Source organism: Aricia agestis, chromosome 4 (assembly GCF_905147365.1).
Source record: "Aricia agestis chromosome 4, ilAriAges1.1, whole genome shotgun sequence".
In the NCBI taxonomy this organism is placed as follows: Eukaryota; Metazoa; Arthropoda; class Insecta; order Lepidoptera; family Lycaenidae; genus Aricia; species Aricia agestis.
The window spans coordinates 6845029-6858403 of record NC_056409.1 but is presented as its reverse complement, the minus strand read 5'-3'; the positions used below and the strand labels follow the sequence as shown (position 1 = coordinate 6858403).

Below are 13375 nucleotides of genomic sequence, written 5' to 3'. Positions count from 1 at the left end.
TTTGTAATTATATCCGATTTTTAATATACAGTGTGTTAGTGTAAACACCGTTATCCTCGAAACCATCAAATGAGCCCGTTAAAAATGAACAACTTTTTATATGAGAACAATGCTGGGTACTGAAAAAAAATGCCGTCTTGATACCCATACGGATGCCCGGATCGGCAATTTTTATGGCTATGAAGACGGATTTTTTTGAGTTCCCAGCATTGTTCTCATAGAAAAAGTTGTGCATTTTGACGGGCTCATTTGATGATTTCTAGGATAACCGCGGTGCTTACATTAACATCTTGTATATTTGTTTATAGTTCTAGCCGATTTGCTACATTATACATACCGCGCTATTTATTAACTACGGTGGCATATCCACTTAGAAAATTTCGATAGCGCGATGCAGGATTGTGACGCTAATTGTGGTTACCGCCACACAACCTCAGAGGCGGCGTAAGGCGTGGGCGGTGTGGCCGACCGCCCACGGCCTCGCGGTCCTAGGGGCCTCGCGCCACTTGGACAGCACGTTTTTTTTTAGGATTTACGAGTATCAAAAAAAATCTTTCAACGAAATCCGTCTTCTTGCGTCATCCATCAGGGGGCCTCGCAAAATATATTTTACCCACATAAAATTTTGGTCTTGCGCCGCCACTGCACAACCTACACACTACAGCGCGACAAAATACAGTATTAAAATTTTAAACTTCTATTAATTTCCTTCTAGAAAATAAAATTGCAAATCTTCAGTATCTAAACAAATATATCTTAACTAGAATTTATTGCAATTAACTATGGCATAATATTCCAATATCTAGTATAGTTCTAAAAACATGACATGCATACGTATGTAAATTCTAATTCCTACGAGTTTAACTAGTTTGAGCAGTCACAACACAAGTTTCATTAAATTTTTAGTACTTAAATATTTTTTACACTTATGTATTACTTACACATTAATTATTCTTTAACTATTTAAGGTTAGTTTTAGCTGTATATTTATAGTAATAATTATTTTAAGATTTTAAAACTAATTTATTTTTGAGTATACGAAGATAATTTGTACAAAAAAGTGCAAAAATTTGGAATGGATTAAGAATATTGAAATATTTTTTGTAAGTAAGTAATCAATATTATTCTGCACTGACGTTAGCTTGTAAGATATCTTTTATGATCAGTATTTCAATGTAGTATTTAAGTAAAGCTACAGTTAGTAGCACTTACAATAAAAATGTCAATATCATTATTCAATCTTTCGATCTAATACATTTTTGTGACACAAATTACAAATACCTTAATTTTCTACTAAGCTGAACTTAGCAAAATACAGGTGGTAGCTTAGAAAGCAGAATTTGTTTAATTTTAATTACAAAAGTTGTAATAATGGAAACACTAGCTCGCAGTTGCACAATACTCCGAGCGATGTTGTTATGTATGCAACTGTATTAATATTAAAAGTCACTTATTTTTTTACACAACTTTCTGTCTAGCTTACGTAGAAAGTGGCAGTATTTCTATCTGACCATCAGAGCGAGTAAATAGCACCACTTTTTATGACTGTTACGAACTTCTCATAAGGTCTTACGAGATTTATTCTAAAACAAATTAATTAAAAGAGATTAGGATTAGAATACTATAAATATAATCGTGGCATATAAAACGACAATGTACTTTAAATATTGAGGTCACTCGTAACATCTAAAACATTATCTGGACTTAGAATTAATGTTTATTCGTATAGTTTGTTCTTAGATAATTAAGATTCTGTAACTAAATAAATTACCAGTATTTGGATTGAGTAAATCTTATTTATAAATCTCTTTTTTAAATTATTTTGACCTGATGAGTGCCGGGAAATTATTCTTAACGGAATTTTCCATTTTCTCTCTCTTTTTGGAGAGAGTGAAGAAAAAAAAGCGAAGAAAAATCAAGAGCAGGCTTCACATCTGACGAGGCCGACTTCGTCGCAGTTCATACATTTCAAGGCGACAAATTCGGCAGTGAAATGGTTCCTATGGAGACTCTTCTTGGAGCCGTTGCAGATCCTGCAGGGGAGGAGCCGGAACCCACCGCACATGTTGCACGTCGTGCAGGCATCGGGACTCTGGAAGAGGAAAAAAATAGTTGACTTTTTATGCAACATAATTTGGTCGCGTCGTGTCAAACCCAGCCGACAGATGACGACGGGTTGAGTCGTGTCGTGTCGTGTCGTGTCGTGTCGTGTCGTGTCGTGTCGTGTCGTGTCGTGTCGTGTCGTGTCGTGTCGTGTCGTGTCATATTTATTTTTTAGTCGTAAAATTAAGTACGGTTTTTAAAGACTTAAATTAAGTTAATCAGATTTTAACAAATTCTTGAAACAAAACAAACTACAATCAAGCAGACTTAAGAAATCCAGTCAGAGATTTAACTAAAAAACAAAAATAAATTATAAGCAAAAAACTTTTTGAAAAAAAGCTTTTATTTAAATACTTACTTACTTTAAAAAGAAGGAAATAAATTTGCCCTTAAAAATTCTAACTATTAAGTTATAAACCTCAATAAGTTTATTATACAATTTGCATTATTATAAAAGCTTGTCGCGAGACTTAACAATCTGTCAACTGTTAATGGAATCAGGCGTTACTTTGCGGAAATCCATAGTTTAAATTTAGTTTGTTATTATTTTTAGCAATATTCCGCGAAAACGTTTTCGCGGAATATTGCTAAAAATAATAACAAACTAAATTTAATCTGTCAATATTTAATTACTTTAATAAAATAAAAAATATAATATCAGTTTACTCAGATAAGTTGGCACTTACTAGTTTATTATTAACAAATCACGCGACAAGCTTTTATTATCATGCAAATTGTATAATATACTGAGGTTTATAATTTAATAGTTAGAATTTTTAAGGGCAAATTTTTTTCCTTCTTTTTAAAGTAAGTATTTAAATAAAAGATTTTTTTCAAAAAGTTTTTTGCTTATAATTTATCATCATTTCATTGGTTCAGACTTTCTATTGAAATTCAGTAAATACCTAAACACAGATGACGTCGATTGCCAAAACACGTATAACTATACAAATTAGACAATAAGCGAAGATCAAAACTTATTGTAGTGAAGGTAATGTGACATTCTATTGTTTCTCAAAACAATAATTCTATCGACAGCGTAGTGAGGGGAAGACAATTACGCTGACAGTCTTATGACAGCACACCGACGTAGCTGTCAAACTTCATTGGTTAGGGCAGAGTAGACAGAATTATAGAGTATGCCGACTTAGAACTGATGTTGAAATTTTTAAATTTGACGTATTATGACGAAAATCGTCGCTAGGGTTGTTAAATTGTTACCTACGAATTTAAAACTATGACATATTCGCTGGACGTGTTCCTCTTTGGTCGTATTTTTCTTTGTGTTTTGGCACATGCGATTAAAATTGTCAGAATCCAATTTTGAAATTTTCATTTTAAATATTTAATAATAAATTATATCAGCCAGCGCGAGGCACATTCCGTTCATAATCCTAGTGAAACCCGACGAATTTGACAGATATTGAAACGGACAGTTTCTTTGCAGTCGAACTACTGGTAGTTATGTCTATTGTGGTTAGAGAATGCTATTGAGCAACGAATAATAAAAACTAAGGAAGCGTAATTACTGTGTCAAAAAATTTGTTCCGATTCTACATGAAATTATTATTTTTAACAAAAAATTGAAACCGACTTCCAAGGTAAAAACAATAATAACATCCATATTAAGTATATGAACTAAAAAGTATTAAATAATTTTTCCTATTTAATAATGCATTTTTCCGAATTCGGCTAAAACTCAACTATTTCTGTACTCAATCTTCATAATTTTGAAGTCGGTACCAGATATAGCTGAATCTTCAGTCTGCCAGAATATTTTAAACTTTTGGAACTGGCTGGCTAATTATTTATGGAAGTGACAATTATTGTCAACGGCTTTAATTTACCGGAGGCCCAATCCCCTACCCTATTCCCTTCCCTACCCTCCCCTATATTCCCTCTTAAAAGGCCGGCAACGCACCTGCAGCACTTCTGATGCTGCGAGTGTCCATGGGCGACGGAAGTTGCTTTCCATCAGGTGACCCGTTTGCTCGTTTGCCCCCTTATTTCATAAAAAAAAAACAATTTGAATGTTGTGTTTTGTAGAGCATTGTATTATTTTAGTGTGCGAAAAGGAACCAACTTCAAAATGGTTGAAGTATGGGAGTTACGTTTCCTTAGTTTTTATTATTCGTAGCTATTGAGGTATATTTACAAGGCTGTTTTGGCGAGTGAACAAAATTAGAAATGACGCCGCTATATTGGAAAATACACTAATATCTAAAGTTCGTACGGTGAATAAAGTATACAGGGTGTAACAAAACAAAGCGATAATACTTTAAGGTCTGTAATTTGTCTATGTATAGAGTTCACTTTACAGTGAACTCTATACATAGACAGGAAGCAGTGCTGAAAGAGTAACTTTTTTACCTTAGTATGGGCAATTTATGATGCTTACCCATACAATTTAAAAATCGCAAAAAAATTATTTCAGCGCTGCTACGGTGAACTCTACACATATGTATAACGGACACATTCAGAATACGTCCTGATTAAAAGTAAGTAAACAGTCAAGTCCAATCTTCCTGTTCGAGCTCACTAAATATGCTATAGACATTGGACACTAAAACATTCCACGTCTATGCACTAATCTAATATATAAAATTCTCGTGTCACAGTGTTTGTGCGCGAACTCCTCTAAAATGGCTCAACCGATTTTAATTAAATTTTGTATGTACCACCGAGGAAATTGATTTTTAGGCAGTCGACGGACCTATGTCGTCATTAATTGGTCGGCATATGTCAATTCAAATCAACTTCTATGATAGTATATTCGTTAGGCCTGAGAATAGGTATTTATCTACTTTTTATAGGTAGGTGTATAAAAGTTTTTAGTACTTACTCCTTATTCGCAAATTGAGCTAGCCGCGTATAATATTATATTGACATAGTACGTGTACGTCGCATATTTGCCGAAGCCGGCCGGCGGCACGGTACCGTTATATTTTACATGTTTAAACTTTTTATACTGCAAATAAGAATATTGGCATTCGGAATATGAGTTTTATGATTGTCTTTGCTAAAATCGTGTGTGAGTTCGTTTGTTTTTATTTATTGAAGCAGGAATCCAAAAACATATACAACAATGTTTAAAAGTTCGTGTACTATGGTGCATGTTTTCGATTTTTAACATTTTCCGAGAGTGATCGAATAATAATTTAGTTCTCAGAAAATACGCCTTTAGTCTTATCAGGGGGATGTTCAGTTTATTGAACTTATATTATTGAAAGTTAATTAATTTTGTAATAATGCCTTGGCGACTGGCGTAAAAATTAACCCCCTTGATAATTATTATTAAACAAGCCTATAATTTAACCGTAAGCTAACCGTAGAGTAGACTTGACTGTTTACTTTAACATTATTAATTAAGTAATCAAACTAAAAGAAGTACGTTTATCTTTACGTAGTTTATCTTTGACATCTTTATTTATACTTACAAAGAAAAGAAAACAGTAAGTAAACAATCTTTAATTAATCTTTTTTTAAGCAACAGTAATTTATATAATCCTCGACATCTGGATTTCGGGTTTCTAATTTTAGCGAGTTAGAGAAAATCTCCGACAAAAATATTTCAACAAACAAAAGTTTGAGGTTTCATTTTGTGAATTTTTACTGGCACGCCATAAATTGCCCAGTGCCGTTTACGTCTGTATAATATCTTTGTTGAAATAAATTCTTTTGTCTCGTCAATTTTTATGTTAAACGTTTTACGGTCAAAAATAAACTTTAGTGATATAAACTTTATGTGATGCAATATGGCATATCGACGTTCTCGCGTAATTTTGATAAAAAATATATAAAATAGGTAAAGCTTCCAAAACTTAAGAAGATTCTTCCGAAAAGCCGCTAAAACTTGACAACCATTAATTTAGGATACATTTAGGTTATATATGTAATTTACTTAGGTTCAAAATTGACCTAGTATCTGGCAATTTCCTAAGTACTGGATGTCCTAATGTAAGTGATAGTAATTGGACGTAGATAAATATCACTTAGCCGAACCTTCTGTCAACACGATCGAGCGTTCCCACTTCCCTTACATAATGTTGCTACGTGGAGCTTCTTTACGTTTGTAGGTAGTAATGAAATACAGTAGGGCCTTGTTAATTCGGAGAGGCAAAAACAAGACCCTTTTCGAATTATCGAAGCGTCCGGATTATTATAAGTATGCAATATTTAATGTTAATAAAACCAATGGTTTAAACAAGTGTTTATAACATTTTTGTAGTAAGACCGAATATGTTTAACCGTAGTTTCTTTAATCAATTTTTAAATTATAGCATAAAGACAAAATGTACATGTTCATAATAATTACAACCATGTAAGAAATCAGTTAGTTAAAATAGAACATTAGTTAATTATTATTGAAAAAGTCTGTAATACTCATGTGTTTATGATTTTCATACTTCATTACAAAAGCTCGGTCTCTAAGTTGACGGAAAAACATAACTTCATGGCTATCAATTTCCTTATCTTCCGTCTTCAGCCTTTTAAAGCAGTGTTTAAATCTCCGGCCGGCCGGATTACAGCGATCACCGGACGAGCGGCGGGAGTCCGGTTACCGAGACCCTACTGTGATATGATTTTTTTCAATCTAGTTATACATATAAATATATAGTATGCCTTCGAAGTTGTTTCAGAAGAAATGAAGAAAACTTTAATCTCATAGAGTAACCTCTTCAAATGTTTCTTACATATTTTTACTAAATAGTAAATAATATAGACACAATAATTATTATGGATACCTGTCCTTAAAATTTAATTGTTAAATATAATATTTTTAGGCACTTTAGAAAAATTTGCTCCGGGACATTGTATGATAGAAACATAAAATCGTTATACTTATAGATTTTTTTGCAAAAAGAATGGCAAGATACATGTCTTACTTACCTTATAAGGCTTCAGCATTTTCCTCAGCTCACCGCTCTCGTTTAGCTTTTCCACTGTGTCTGCATCCTGAAATCATAAAACAATAATAAATAATAATAAAAAAAAACACAAGCCACGTTTTTAATTGTTTTTTTCTTTTTTGTCAAAAACTTTAACAAATTATTGCATTGTCATTGGCTTTTAATACGTATGCAAAGTTTTGAATTAACTAGACTATTGGAGATAGGTAAAAATCGTGCTCAAAGATTCCGTTACGTACATACAGTCCGAGCTTATAAAATCGTGATAAAAACATTACATATTTTTCAATTACAGTTATTATTATGTTGCGTAGGATAAAAGGTTTGCTAGGATAACAGGCAATAGTTGTTCGTGTGCTCGTTAGCAACATGTATTATAATAAAACAATAATATTATGTTGTTTAAAAACATGGTTTACAATTATAAATCCCTGAAAACCTAAAAAGTAATAGAAGTTTACGCTTACGTTACTTTTTAGGTTTTCAGGGATCACGGCCATATGTAATATGATTTTGCTCATCGTTTTTCTCTTAAATAGGTATATAAGCAGCCTAAAACATAAAACTCTGTAGGACCGCCTAATTACTTTATACTCTTTTAACATAAAATCCACAAAGGCTTAGAAACTCAAATGATTAATAGATCAAAGTGATAAAACCGTTAGAATAAACACAAAAATGTATAATTTGTCTCCGAACAATGGTTTAAGAGAAATGTGGGATAGTTGTTCGCAAATACTACAATTAGACGTTTTACAATAATGGCTCATTGTTAACATTGTCGAATGCGTTTATCGCGCATAAACTTGTGGATAAACTTGGCTTCTGGGTTTTTACATGAATAACGAAGATAGGCTGTACGAGAGTTTTTGCTGGTGCCAAATTGTTAGGAACTATATTTCTGTAGGTTTGTAGGTAGTAGGGGATTTAGCACGCTCTTAATTTACCAGTGTGTGAGTTTTAATTAGTAAAAAAGTGAAAAACGATGGCAGATGAGTAAGGCAGTCAAAAGACGGTAATTATTTTGTTACTTTTGATACGTGTTGATACGCACATAAAATGAATCATTTGTGTCGTAATATTTTTGTTAAGTATATAACACAAAGGGACAACTTAATTTTGAAGCTTTGTATCATCGAAGAATAAAGATTCATAGGCTTTTTTTTATGAAATAAGGGGGCAAACGAGCAAACGGGTCACCTGATGGGAAGCAACTTCCGTCGCCCATGGACACTCGCAGCATCAGAAGAGCTGCAAGTGCGTTGCCGGCCTTTTAAGAGGGAATAGGTTAATATAGTAAGGAAGGGAAGGGAATAGGGGAGGGAAGAGAGGGGAATAGGGTAGGGGATTGGGCCTCCGGTAAACTCACTCACTCGACGAAACACAGCGCAAGTACTGTTTCACGCCGGTTTTCTGTGAGAACGTGGTATTTCTCCGGTGGAGCCGGCCCATTCGTGCCGAAGCATGGCTCTCCCACGTATAAAGGCTGGATGGACCTACGTCTATTGGTCGGATTTTGTCAATTCACAAGATGTGATCTGTCAGGTAACAAACAGGTTTGACATAATGCAACCAAATTTCCTAGGTCCGCCATGTTATGCCTATGAATCAACTTCTCTGATAGTACATTTTCTGTCCAACTCTTTATTTAAGTTAAGGGGCGACTAACCCTAAAGTGTCGATTTTATAATTCATTTTTATACTTGAAAATAAGCCCCAAATTGTTTCATTTTCTATAATTAGATACTACATTATATTTCCGAGAATTCGATCTGAGCAAAAACACGATATCTTAAAATTTTCTCCATAGAAAAAAATTAACAAAGATGCATCTAATTTTCACGAAATTTTCATTTATTGCCATAACCGTGCATTGAACTAAGTTAATATTTTAACACATTGTATAAAATTCTATCATGGAGAGATCGACCTAGCGGATTTTTAAAATGTTGCATATTTATCGAGTTATTGAGAAAAAACTAATCCGCGTCGTTCTTTTCCACCTGGCATATGAAAGACGGGCGTGAGTGTGAAGAGAGAAGGACGATGTTTGATTTTTGGGGTTAGTCGACCTCTTAAGTAATCATTAAATATCTTTACTTTTATTTTATTACATAACTGTAAGCCATATTGTAATTTTCCATCTTTTTAGTAAAAGATGGCCCGTGCGAGTTTTTTACGCCGGTTCTTCTCGCCGGGTTAGTTCCCGAACGTCTTTCAAAAATAGTATTTATGATACCTATTTTGAATAAAAATATATATTATTTATTTATCACTCAGTACGTAGGAGATGCTGATAGTCCATTAAGTTGTTTTGCAGCGGACTACAGTAATAACTAATAAGTGGAGTGGCGATCGAGTTCGCTGCACTTAATTGATACTCGCCACGTGTAATTCGAAGCCTTGGCCGCATCCCTGCGCAATTGCTCCATCGTTTATTATAATAAACATTAAATATTACCCTCCTTTCTTCATCATTTTATGTTAAGTAACATCTTGATTTATACGATCTAGCAGTTGTAGCTGGACAGTTTGGCCGTTGTACCATCGGATAAATTGATTCATAGGCAGTTGACGGATCTATGTCATTTGGTCGAATTATGCCATTTGAAATCTGTCGGTGGGTTTGACATAACCCGTCCAAACTACGTACGTCCACGATCTGCCAAAGAATGAACTTCTCTGATAGTATTAGCATACATGTTTATTGATATTGGCATGAGTAGAGCAGCGAGACAATCAGCAAACCAATCGGTAATCGGTATGTACTCGTATATCATGAATGTGCAGCGAGGGCACTGTCTGGCACTGTACTCGGTAGGTCTAATCAGGCCCTTGGCATGTTTTCTTTGTGAGCCTATGCTATCGTAATTCCGGGCAAAACTTTTTCTCGTTCTAGCCCTACCGCTGCGCGCTGGCCAGACTGGCTTGTATGCTCCAGCTCAACACCAGGCCATTCGAGGCCGACTACGATTAGCATCATTATTGTTCAAAAATCATTGTGTTTGTCATCAATTTGCTCAAAAATTCTATAACGAATCCCAAAATGAATACTATAGATATGAGTCACAACTGAGATAATATTATATTATTATGATCTATTAGATACTTCAACTGAATATAACCGACGAGAAATTACTAAATAGAAGACGTGCCTTTTCAAAATATAAAGAACCATTACAAATAGATCCTTCACGCTAATGAAATGCGATAAAGATGTTACACCATTAAAGGTCATTCATAATTGGACATATGTCGTCTTCAAACATACGGCAACACGTACTCCATTACGAAATCAAACATCTGAATGTGTGCTCTATTACATTGTAATAAGAGAGTTATCGCCGTTTGCATGTCAATAGGAATGGTTTAGGGTCCAAAAAATCATGTCTGCTTAATACAATGTGCAAATATCATGAGAACTACGAACAGAAAACGCTGTGGATTCTAGCCACACAATACACATTAGTACAATTCTAGCCAAATATGGCAGACAATAATACATTCATTATGTACATCTGAGTCGATGGTCGAGTTGTTAAGATCGAATCTTAAATGTACTTGTATATAATTAAAGTACACGTACCAGCTAGCAGCTACAGATACACAAGGATGGCGCTAGACTGAAAAATCTGATCCTTGCAGGATTGTAAGTTAAAACATCATAAAGATGCTTCGCAAATTCATACCGGCGCGGTGTCATGTCGAGAATTATATGCATGATATAATATGAGAAAATAGCATTTAGATTAAGACAAAAAACATAAAAACAATATTAATTTAAAGCTTGCATAATTCTAAAAAATTAAATATGAATAATCGTTCATTTTATTCGCCTGCTAATGCGAATTTAATTGGATATCTTTATCTTTGCATTAAAATGTCTGCTGTTAATATCGATTTTTCGTAATCCTTATAAGGATATCATGTATCTGGTCCAAAGAGATAACAACAGCCTTTAGCAACAAACTAGTTCCATATAAATGGGGTGAAATAAAAACAAGATCCACATTACCCGTTTGGATTTAAAACAACAGTTTTCCTATAAGCAGATGTAAACCTTGTTGCCTAGATGTTATGACTGTAACTCTCTTGATAGAGGCAATACAAATGCCAAATTGTTTATTGAAGACCAAGTTTTGTATTGTAATGCTTTTTATTTAGGAATCTGAAAGTAATTAGCATTACTTTTCATTTTTAGCTCACGCACACGAATTCCAATTAAAATAATATTATCCAGTTAAAAGCTGAGAGGATTATCTTGATGTGATTCCAGGCTCTATAGTCTATACGTTGGCCCGTTATGGACGATATACGAGGCGACTACGAATGTATGGAGTATGGAGACTAGAGTGGAATGTTCGTCTTTGATTGCCCATAATTTACGTCAATTAATTATATTTTGGAGATGGCCCAACGTGGGGAGGCAACAACAGCTGCAGCTTACAAAAGCATATAATATAATCGGTCCCAAACATTTTTAACATTAGTAACGTTTGTTAAGCTTCGCATCAAGTAACAACATTAATTTATTACAAAATACTAATTAAGTCTAAAAACGGTTCAATAACCGACACAGAGTCAGTAAAGCTAATTATGCACAATCACGAATTCTCGATAATGTTTCATATCAAATATTTAACGACGATACTCATCTGCTGAAATTAAACATGGAAACGAAACAAGAAACTCATCAGTGTGAATACCGACCGTATCATTATTATCAACATGGACTTAAATTGCCAATATCCACCCCTTCCGCAGTCCGATTTCGTATTCAGATAATAATATGGTCCGGTTCCTTTATCGAAATGCCTCCATTTAAGGATAAGTCCTTCATAATATAAGTAAAATGAGAATTTCAGTAATAAGATAATAAGTAATAAGAACAGTTTACAGTGGATACATACGAAGAGCGACGAATCTAAATTTCAAGTGCAAAGACGAGTGGCGACGATGATGGAGTTTAAAGAGAATTCGACAAAAGGCATAGCTAACCAGAATGGTTATTGATTGCATTAGCTAGTTTCAATAGCGAAATTAGGCATCAGAAAAGTTTGCGATTTGACAAAACGCATCGCGAGCGCCATAGCGATACGTTATGTCAAATTCCATAAAATGTTAACATTTAACTTTTCTGTTGAATCTAGCGAATGCAACATCATAATTACTGATAATATTATTATCAGTAATTATGATTTACTGATAATAATATTATCAGTAAATCATCAAATAATATTATCAGTAGATCATCATCGGTTTCGGTGACGGTGTCCGGTTTCATTAAAACCAGGCCAGTGACGCAGGAGTGATTTTGTAGTGCCCAAGTGTGTGCGCAGTACACAAGAGCCTCTCTATTCCTTTTACTCTCATAACCCAGTGGGACGGAAGACCGACACGACTGGCGAGAGATCAGGCGCAAGACCAACTTTTTTTACATGCCCATTCGACGCATGGATCATCTTACTTGTCAGACAATCAGCCTGCATTGTCCTAACCAAACTTGGAAATAACATATTCCCAACGCGGGAATCGAACCCACGACCTCCGTGTCAAGAAGAGCCACGCTTTTAGCCAATGGACCACGGAGGCGTCACAACTGATGACTAAGTTTAGACTGCTCACGAAGAAAGAAAGATCTTATAAGTCCAAGCAGAGAAGAAACGATGACGATGAAGAATACGACGAAAGGCGTGTAGAAGACGCGCGTCTCGTTATATTTATTAAACTTCGCATTATTATAAAGTTTTATAAGTCTATAAAGTTATTCTCAATGTTTAGTCACTTTCATATTGCTATGTACGAAAAAAGCCTGAGGCGTACAAGAAATTACAATTTTTCCAACATACTTTTACTTACATAAAATAGCATCGTACATTACATGATCTTAGATTGAAACTAACTGTATCTGACTCAAGGCAAAAGGTAAGAAATATTTGTCTTTATTATTGTAAATTTAGGTAAGTATAACATTATTATTATAGCAAACAAATAGATGATAGAAAGCAAAATGTCACTAAACGATAATATGATCTACGATTGTACCTTCTACCTGGGAACTTTAAGATAGTATAAAAGAAAATTTTCTGGTTTATCTCCGAGGTGAAAAGCAAGCCATAACATGTAATCATGCGCATCGCATTTCCTAGTGAAATTGAAGGTAAAAAGTGATTTCTGTTTCCTATCTTTGCTAATGCTCCCGTTGAGAACTAAACTGCTTTCTTTGCTGTTTCTTGCTGATTTTCTCCAGATGATATCTTGTAATCGGGGTTACGAGTGCCCTAATCATTGCTTTCCTGTTGATACTAATGGAAGCTCACAATATGTGACTGTGATACACAGTCCGGGAGCCCTCGCTCTAT

The 13375-nt window shown here is 34.4% G+C and overlaps 1 protein-coding gene across 1 annotated transcript in view; it reads right to left on the bottom strand.

Annotated features, from left to right (window-relative positions):
* Nucleotides 1-210: 210 nt before the first annotated feature.
* LOC121725858 (glutaredoxin domain-containing cysteine-rich protein CG31559-like) overlaps nucleotides 211-13375 on the bottom strand; it is a 72839-nt gene continuing 59674 nt past the window's right edge. Inside the window, exons 4-5 of the mRNA XM_042112997.1 lie at nucleotides 6994-7059; nucleotides 211-2092 (exon numbers count right to left, since the gene is read on the bottom strand). Of these exons, the coding sequence (XP_041968931.1) occupies nucleotides 1916-2092; nucleotides 6994-7059 (243 nt within the window). The 3' untranslated portion in view covers nucleotides 211-1915. The remainder of the gene's footprint in view (nucleotides 2093-6993; nucleotides 7060-13375) is intronic.